Source organism: Procambarus clarkii, chromosome 6 (assembly GCF_040958095.1).
Source record: "Procambarus clarkii isolate CNS0578487 chromosome 6, FALCON_Pclarkii_2.0, whole genome shotgun sequence".
In the NCBI taxonomy this organism is placed as follows: domain Eukaryota; kingdom Metazoa; phylum Arthropoda; class Malacostraca; order Decapoda; family Cambaridae; genus Procambarus; species Procambarus clarkii.
In genome coordinates, this window is record NC_091155.1 from 17,860,908 (window position 1) to 17,870,300 (window position 9,393).

General features: G+C 45.1%; 1 protein-coding gene and 1 pseudogene across 1 annotated transcript; one reads left to right on the forward strand and one right to left on the reverse strand.

Annotated features, from left to right (window-relative positions):
• Positions 1-1,248: 1,248 nt before the first annotated feature.
• On the reverse strand, positions 1,249-6,329 carry LOC138355464 (uncharacterized). Its single transcript, XM_069310554.1, has 4 exons — positions 6,034-6,329; positions 4,889-5,913; positions 3,341-3,399; positions 1,249-1,257 (listed from the first exon to the last, which is right to left on the reverse strand). Exons 1-4 carry the CDS (start codon positions 6,327-6,329, stop codon positions 1,249-1,251), a joined length of 1,389 nt encoding a protein of 462 aa, XP_069166655.1.
• A 2,327-nt stretch (positions 6,330-8,656) lies between these two features.
• Positions 8,657-8,777, forward strand: LOC123754210 (5S ribosomal RNA; annotated as a pseudogene).
• The last annotated feature ends 616 nt before the right edge of the window (positions 8,778-9,393 follow it).

The following is a 9,393-nucleotide window of genomic DNA, read 5'->3' on the forward strand; positions in this document are numbered from 1 at the left end:
CCACCTCCTCCATACACTCCACCTGCGATGCCGCCGCCACCACCTCCATGGCCGCCGCCACCACCTCCATGGCCGCCGCCGCCTCCTCCATGGACGCCGCCTCCTCCAATATAGCCGCCGCCACCACCTCCATGGCCGCCGCCACCACCTCCATGGACGCCGCCTCCTCCACCACCTCCATGGCCACCGCCTCCTCCTCCATAACCGCCACCACCACCTCTGAAGCCGCCGCCGCCGCCACCATGTCCGCCGCCGCCACCTCCATGACCGCCGCCGCCGCCTCCTCCATAACCGCCACCACCGCCTCCGAAGCCGCCGCCGCCACCACCATGACCGCCGCCGCCTCCACCATGGCCGCCGCCGCCACCATGACCGCCGCCGCCGCCACCATGGCCGCCGCCGCCGCCGCCATGGCCACCTGGCCCGGCGAGGCTGGACACCGCCAGCAGGGCCACGCCCATAGCAACAAACACCAACTTCTGAAATGATTTAAGAATTATATATCAATAATGTTACTAATAAAAATTTATCTGTCACTTGAGATTCTTTGTAATAAAAATTATTTGATAATGAGATTGTTTTGCAAATTAGTTATTAAATATTAGAGAACGATAAAGAATTAGTAACCTATTTAAAAAAATTATTTTTGTGATGTATTATTGAAATTAAATTGAAATAATATTATTCATATAATCAACACTATTTTCCGTAGCCTCCATCTTCCTTGTTATGTATAATTCTCAGTCATACTGCAGTCATAGTACTGGTTAAATTTACAATGTTGCTGGAATCAGGGAAACTTGCTAATGTTTATAGTCTTCTCATTCGGGTTCTCCTCTTTAAGTTCCCATTAACTCTCAAAAGTTAAAACTGTGCATGGCTTGTTAACAAACGTTAATCATATGTATTTTGCTGATGATAAATTAAAGTTTCTCTTATTGGTAATGGAGAAGTAACAGTAAAAGTTGGCAAATTTCACAATAAATCGTTATTTAAGACGTGAAGCTCTTACCATTGTTGTATTGTTAGGACCAAGTTCAGTCACTAACTGAATGAAGAACAGTGATTCGGCGAACTTTTATACCTGTGGCGAGAACCTCCGTCACGGGCCCTCACCGACTCGGGCCCTCAGGTGTCATCAACGAACACAAAAATATGCAATTATTGTTTCGTTATTTGTTCGCTCGATAAATTTTGATAATAAGATGACAAGCATTTTGATTGTTGGTGAAGTTATTGTTGCTTTTATCATATAATCTGTTAGTAAAATGATAATTATTATTATTATTGCTGTAATTTAAATACATGAATAATTAAAATTGTAAATTATAATATTTCTTTCTGTAATATTTTCCAAAATGACAACTTAGCTCTTGTGTTTCAACAAAGGTGACAAGTCGGAGTTATTAACCTGTGATGCAGCAAGAAGCGAAAGTTTAAAAACATTTCTTGTTTGTTTGCCTTAATATTTCAAAAGCAGCAAAGCATGTCGCCAGTATGTGCGCGCACACATGCACATGCATGCACGCGCACTCAGACTCGTACAAATATAAGCACACACACACACACACACACACACACACACACACACACACACACACACACACACACACACACACACACACACACACACACACACACACACACACACACACACACACACACACACACACACACACACACATACACACACACACACACACACACACACACACACACACACACACACACACACACACACACACACACACACACACACACACACACACACACACATACACACACACACACACACACACACACACACACACACACACACACACACACACACACACCTGTGACAAGGGGCCACAGGTGGAAGCTGAGTACCCAAATGAGTCACAGAGATATTAGGAAGAATTTTTCAGTGCCAGAGTAGTTAGTAAATGGAATGTACTAGGAAGTGATGTGGGGGAGGCTGACTCCATACACAGTTTCAAATGTAGATATGATAGAGCTCGAGAAGTTCAGGAATCTGTACACCAGTAGATTGACAGTTGAGAGGCGGGACTAAAGAGCCGAAGCTCAACCCCTGCAAGCACAAGTAGGTGAGTATAACTAGATGAGTAAACACGGTATCTATTGAGTGGACAACGCTCTGGGGTCGTAGTCCTAAGGTCCCACGTTCGATTTCCGGCCGAGGCAGAAATATATGGGTAGAGTTTCTTGTACTTTGATTCACCTGTTCACCTAGTAGTAAATAGGTACCTGGAAATTAGACAGCTGCTATGGGCTGCTTCCTGGGGATGTGTGTGTGTGGGTGTGTTAGAGAGAAATTTATGTAGAAGACATAATAGAGAAAAAATAGATTGATTTGAACAGCAAGCTCCAAGAGCTAATAGCTCGATTCTGCAGACACAAATAGTAAATACACAAACACACACTGAACCAACATGGGTTCAGATAAGGGAAATCATGCATAACAAACCTTATTAAATTCTATGATAAAATAACAAGAATAAGAAAGGACAGAGAAGGATGGACAGACTGCATATTTCTGGACTGCCAAAAAGCCTTTGATACAGTACCGCACAGGCGAGCTAACAGGACAGAAACCAGAGAGTAACAGTAAGGGGCGAGATGAAAAAAAGGAGGGAGCTGGGAGATATGATATCAGCATACAGAATACTTTGGGGGATTGACAGTGTGGAAATATACGAAATGTTCACACGGAATACCAACAGAACAACCTAGGGACATAGGTGGAAAGTGGAAACTCAGATGAGTCATAGAGATGTTAGAAAGTTTCTTTTAGCGTGAGAGTAGTGGGGAAATGGAATGAATTAATGGAGCACATTATGGAAGAAAACACTATTCATAGCTTAAAACTAGATATGATAGAGAAGTAGGACAGCAGTCATTGATTTAAACAACCGAAGGCTAGAAAGGCGGGAACCAAGATCCAACGCTCGATCCTGTAGGCACAAATATGTGAGTACACATATACACACACAAACACAGGGTCCTCGCGGCTGAGTGGACATCGTTCGGGGGTTGTAGTCCTAAGGGTACGTGTTCGATTCCCAACCGAGGCAGAAACAAAATGGCGCGAGTTTTGTTAATCGTGATGGGCCCGTTCACGTAACAGTAAATAGGTACCTGGGAGTTAGACAGCTGCTACGTCCTGCATCCTGGGGATGTACTCACCTAGTTGTGCTTGCGGGGATTGAGCTCTGGCTCTTTGGTCCCGTGTGTGTGTGTGTTGGAGTGAAAGACATAAGAGAGGAAAATATATTGTTTAGAAAGGCGGGATCCATGTGTTAATAGCTCGACTCTGCAAATACAAATAGTAAACACTCACATGAGCAAAAAGAAGTGGTTTAGCAGCAAAAGGTGCCGATAAACCAAATTTCTTCAAATCTGAGATTACCAAAGGTGAGTTATTATTTATAATCATTCATAGTGTCGGGGGACAGGAAGCCAGAGTGTATTCATACCCGTTAGGCTTATATCGAGGTCCCTACCCCAAGGTCGAATTACAGACCCCGCCCAGGACGCAACTCCACAAAAAGCTGACTAACTTCTGAGTATCTATTTACTGCTAGGTGAACAGTTGCATTAGGTGAAAGGAAATGCATCCAACCATTTCTGTCCTGGCCGGCGTTTGAACCCGGAATTCTGGATTGTACGTCGAGAGCGACGCCGACTGTACTACCGGGACCCCCCCCCCTCATTGAATTGAATTGAGGGAGTTGAAGAAGCATCTGCAGGCACAACATAAGCTGAAGAACCGGACAAAATGGATACTATAAGAAAGAGCAGAAGCACCATGCTGGCCCCTCTGGTTCATAATGTGTCGCTGGAAACATAAAAAGAACGTCGGAGGACAGTTAATGTGATCACAACACACAAGAAGCGAAATAATCGCGAGGCACAGAACTACAGGCCATTTGTCTCTAACCCCGTATATCATGTAAGGTGATGGTAAGTTAGTTGGCCCTGTAGGCGTAGTGGCAACAAACTCTCTACATGCCTCGTGAGTGATTTGATTCGAGTCCTGGCCAGGGAAGATTGACTATGAGACAAAACTTTGCTGTTCACACTTGTTCGCTCTGCAGTAATTGGGTACGTGATTGTTAACCGTCTGGGTGGTGATGTTCTAAGTTAAAGAACTTGGGTGAGGCTTACCCTTGAGCTATGAGATTGTAGGCAAAATTATTAATAATTAACAAATCCTCATAGTTCACATTACAGCACAAGTAAGGAAGGAGGCATAATGTATCTATATTTTCAGAAAACATTTGTTAAAATTCCTTTTCAATTATTTATTTTAGTAACAAAGCGCATGGTATAGACATCTGTGTATTAATATGGTTGCAAAATATATTAAAATAAAACAAGCAGCATGTAGTTCTATACAAAAATGCGCCGGAATAGGACCTATATTGTGCAGTCCTTCAGGAATTGGTCTTGGGTACAGTTTTCTTCCTAATTTACAAAAATAACCTTGAGAATAACTTTCGCAGTATAATATTGAAATCTACGATTACACTAAACTAGCTAAGCAAAGCTACAATACCAGAAGAACGAAGGAGGTTGCAAGCTGCCTTAAACAGCATAGTTCATTTGTCTACTGAGTGGCGGATGAGTTTCAATGATGATAAATTATTTAAAGTAAAGATTATTTTTCAGTGCTAAAGAAAGCAATTGAAAGTGTGACTTGAGTGGGAGGAAGTGATATATTCTCAAGCTGTGAAGAAAGGTCAATACAAAATTTGACTTTAATGAGAGATATTTCGATTTCAAGCCGATAAAGTCATTTTTACTATTAATAATTAATAGTTCGTCCTATTTGGGGAAAAAATTGCACACAGTTTTGATCACTATATTTGAAAAAGGAGATCCTCACCTCCTTGAGAACCTTCCACCTGCCCTACAGAACCTTCCACCTGCCCTTGAGAACCTTCCACCTGTCCCTTGAGAACCTTCCACCTGCCCTTGAGAACCTTCCACCTGCCCTTGAGCACCTTCCAAATTGCCCTTGAGAACCTTCCACCTGCCCTTGAGAACCTTCCACCTGCCCTTGAGCACCTTTCACCTGCCCTTGAGCACCTTCCACCTGCCCTTGAGAACCTTCCACCTGCCCCTTGAGAACCTTCCACCTGCCCTTGAGAACCTTCCACCTGCCCCTTGAGCACCTTCAAAATTGCCCTTAAGAACCTTGCATCTGCCCCTTGAGAACCTTCCACCTGCCCTTGAGAACCTTCCACCTGCCCCTTGCGAACCTTCCACCTGCCCCTTGAGAACCTTCCACCTGCCCTTGAGAACCTTCCACCAGCCCCTTGAGAACCTTCCACCTGCCCTTGAGAACCTTCCACCTGCCCTTGAGCACCTTCCACCTGCCCCTTGAGAACCTTCCACCTGCCCTTGAGAGCCTTCCACCTGCCCCTTGAGAACCTTCCACCTGCCCCTTGAGAACCTTCCACCTGCCCTTGAGAACCTTCCACCTGCCCCTTGAGAACCTTCCACCTGCCCTTGAGAACCTTCCACCTGCCCTTGAGAACCTTCCACCTGCCCCTTGAGAACCTTCCACCTGCCCTTGAGCACCTTCCACCTGCCCTTGAGCACCTTCCACCTGCCCTTGAGAACCTTCCACCTGCCCTTGAGAACCTTCCACCTATCCCTCGAGAACCTTCCACCTGCCCCTGAGAACCTTCCACCTTCCTTTTGAGAACCAGAACACCTGCCCCTGAGAACCTTCCACCTGTCCTTGAGAACCTTCCACCTGCCCCTTGAGAACCTTCCACCAGCCCTTGAGAACCTTCCACCTGCCCTACAGAACCTTCCACCTGTCCTTGAGAACCTTCCACCTGCCCCTTGAGAACCTTCCACCTGCCCTTGAGAACCTTCCACCTGCCCTTGAGAACCTTCCACCTGCCCTTGAGAACCTTCCACCTGCCCTACAGAACCTTCCACCTGCCCCTTGAGAACCTTCCACCTGCCCTTGAGAACCTTCCACCTGCCCTTGAGAATCTTCCACCTGCCCTACAGAACCTTCCACCTGCCCCTTGAGAACCTTCCACCTGCCCTTGAGAACCTTCCACCTGCCCTTGAGAACCTTCCACCTGCCCTACAGAACCTTCCACCTGCCCCTTGAGAACCTTCCACCTGCCCTTGAGAACCTTCCACCTGCCCCTTGAGAACCTTCCACCTGCCCTTGAGAACCTTCCACCTGCCCTACAGAACCTTCCACCTGCCCCTTGAGAACCTTCCACCTGCCCTTGAGAACCTTCCACCTGCCCCTTGAGAACCTTCCACCTGCCCCTTAAGAACCAGAACACCTCCGTCATGGATGGACACTAACACTAAGCTCTGAAATGTTAAAAGATACTTAGTTGTGACACAACGTTTTATCACACTATTAACCACAAACGAGGGGCGCCCCTCACTGAGTGACCATGTGATTACTAACTGAAGACACTGTTAATGGAAGACACCGTTAACCGCTAAACTGAATGTTTTAAATTAACGTCATTGAATGATGTCAACTGATCCATTGTGGAGCTCCCTATTGTTGCTGAACTTAAATTTCCACACTTCTGCGCATCTAGGAAAATGTACCTGTCAACTTAAAGAACAAAAAATTAATGAAACTGCAGAAGGCCAGTTGGCCCATACGCGGCAGCTCCTATTTATATTCAGAAATATTTACTCATAAATCCGTTTAACCTACGTTTGATACCATCCAGCGAACCCACGCTGTGTATGTTATCAGTAGTTTGTTACATATACCTACAATCCTGTTTACAAACTAGTATTTACCCAGGTCTTTCCTAAATCTCAATCAGCCCAATTTATATAAATTAATTCGCGTTTGTATACTTCAATCATGTCACTCCTTAGTTTCTCTATCTAGAGATTCTTATGATTACCTTTCTAAACCTACTCTGCACTCGTTCAAGTGAATGCGTTAATTCTATAAACTTGAATTATAGAATAATTCAATAAATAATTGAATAATAATAAACTTGAATATTATATTATCCCCGACCGTCCAAGTGGTTGGGTACCATTCCTTCCCCCCGTCCCATCCCAAATCCTTATCCTTACCCCTTCCCAGTGCTATATAGTTGTAATGGCTTGGCGCTTTCCCCCTAATAGTTCCCTTCTATAATACAGTGAAAAAACTTAACTGCGTATTCTAAATGGGGACTAACATGGGCGAGATGAAGTTGAAGATATATAAGCGAGATATTTGTTCTTAATTGTTATTGCCAAAGCTCAGAATCATACACTTTTCAGCATTAAGCTGCTGAAAAGCTTTCATCTGTCAAGCTTTTGTCCACTGTGAAAACCTATCTAAAATGTTGTGTCTTCACTTATTAAACTGTATGTAAGTAAACTGTCATACAAAAGAGAAAAATAGCCAGGTCAAAAAATATTTTACCATTTTGTAAGCGAGTGCCGAAGAGCCTAACTCTTGGTTCATTTACTTAATCATTTATCGGTGTGACTCAAGATCACACTGAAGTCACTATAGGATTAAAGTACATCAGTTACAAGATTACTACAAGGAATAAATCACCAGTGACACAAAGATACAATGGGGATTAAACTAATACAGCCACAAAGTTGCTATGGGGAATAAAAGTGCCACAGGCAAATGGTACCACGTGAAATAAAGTAGCAATTCTAACTAGCTTTGCCTCAATATCCTCACAACTTATGTTCTCAATCTCAAAGCAAAATACACAAATTTGTTCTAGCTCTCAATAGGCACCAACTTTCTTCTGTAGCCCTACAGGAAGACTATCCAAAACGCTATTAAAAGTATCTACCTTGAATTTAGTACAGGAATCAAACTAAACATCTATATTTGCTTCAACAAATTAGCTTTTATTTCGCTTACTATCTTCTTTATTTTATCTTTAAAGACAGGCTCAGAGACCAGGACACCAGCTAGTTTCTATTTCCTCAATTTTTCCTTGCCTGTTTTCCCTGCAGAAAAGCAACCAGACTATTGTCTGATAGCCCGAAACGCTGTGCGTATTAGTGGCTTTAGGTATTGTATGTACTAGCTCTATCTAGGCTTTAGGTATTGTATGTACTAGCTCTATCTAGGCTTTAGGTATTGTATGTACTAGCTCTATCTAGGCTTTAGGTATTGTATGTACTAGCTCTATCTAGGCTTTAGGTATTGTATGTACTAGCTCTATCTAGGCTTTAGGTATTGTATGTACTAGCTCTATCTAGGCTTTAGGTATTGTATGTACTAGCTCTATCTAGGCTTTAGGTATTGTATGTACTAGCTCTATCTAGGCTTTAGGTATTGTATGTACTAGCTCTATCTAGGCTTTAGGTATTGTATGTACTAGCTCTATCTATAAATCCATCAGGATGTTTGTAACTCTGCATCTATGTATGTACTTCTCCAAAATAAAATATTATTATTATTATTATTATTATTATTATTATTATTATTATTATTATTGCATAGCTTAACCCCAGGGAGCAGATCAATATCTATTCCATTCCTAGAAATTTTATAGACCAATATCTACTTTTTTGGGGAGGAGACAAACTAGCGGTGTTGACCCTCCTTATGACTTTGTGGTACTTTTCAGGCAATTGTGCTGTCTCATAGTTATATGATACAAAGGAAAATTGTTATTGGGCCCCCAACGGCCATACAACGTTGAGATCGCCGCTTCTCGTCCGATCAGCGAAGTTAAGCAACGTTTTGTTTGGTTAGTACTTGGATGGGTGACCGCCTGGGAACACACTAAATGCTGTTGGCAATAATGTTCGGAGGTCTGGTCGAGGACCGAGCCGCGGGGACGCTAAGCCGCGAAATCATTTCAAGATAATCTGGTTCTCATGGGATTCCTGGTGTTGGTGGGCCCCCCTGGAGACGGCGGGCCCCTTGCTGTTGGTGGGCCCCCTGGTTCTGGTTGGCCCCACTGGAGATGCTGGCCCCCCTCGTTCTGTTGGGACCCCGAGAAGTGGTGGGCCCCTTGCAGTTGGTGCATGGGCCCCCTGGTGCGGGTGGACTCCGTGGTGCTGGTGGGCCCCCTGGTACTGGTGGGCTCTCTGGTACTGGTGGGCCCATTGGTGTAGGTGGGCCCCCTGGTGCTGGTGGGCCCCTAGGTGTTGGTGGGCCCCCTGGTGTTGGTGGGCCCCCTGGTGCTGGTGGGCCCCCTGGTGCTGGTGGGCCCCTTGGTGTTGGTGGGCCCCCTGGTGCTGGTGGGCCCATTGGTGTTGGTGGGCCCCCTGGTGTTGGTGGGCCCCCTGGTGCTGGTGGGCCCCCTGGTGCTGGTGGCCCCCCTGGTGCTGGTGGGCCCCCCTGGTGCTGGTGGGCCCCCTGGTGCTGGTGGGCCCCCTGGTGCTGGTGGGCCCCCCTGGTGCTGGTGGGCC

Bases quoted from the DNA above. Each gene is read 5' to 3' on its own strand.
- LOC138355464 (XM_069310554.1), bottom strand. From the start codon at position 6,329: ATGACGGAGGTGTTCTGGTTCTTAAGGGGCAGGTGGAAGGTTCTCAAG. The intron at 5,914-6,033 runs GTTCTGTAGGGC...TCTCAAGGGCAG, and splicing joins TCTCAAGGGGCAGGTGGAAG to GTGGAAGGTTCTCAAGGGCA. The intron at 3,400-4,888 runs GTGAGGATCTCC...TGGTAATCTCAG, and splicing joins GGTGGAAGGTTCTCAAGGAG to ATTTGAAGAAATTTGGTTTA.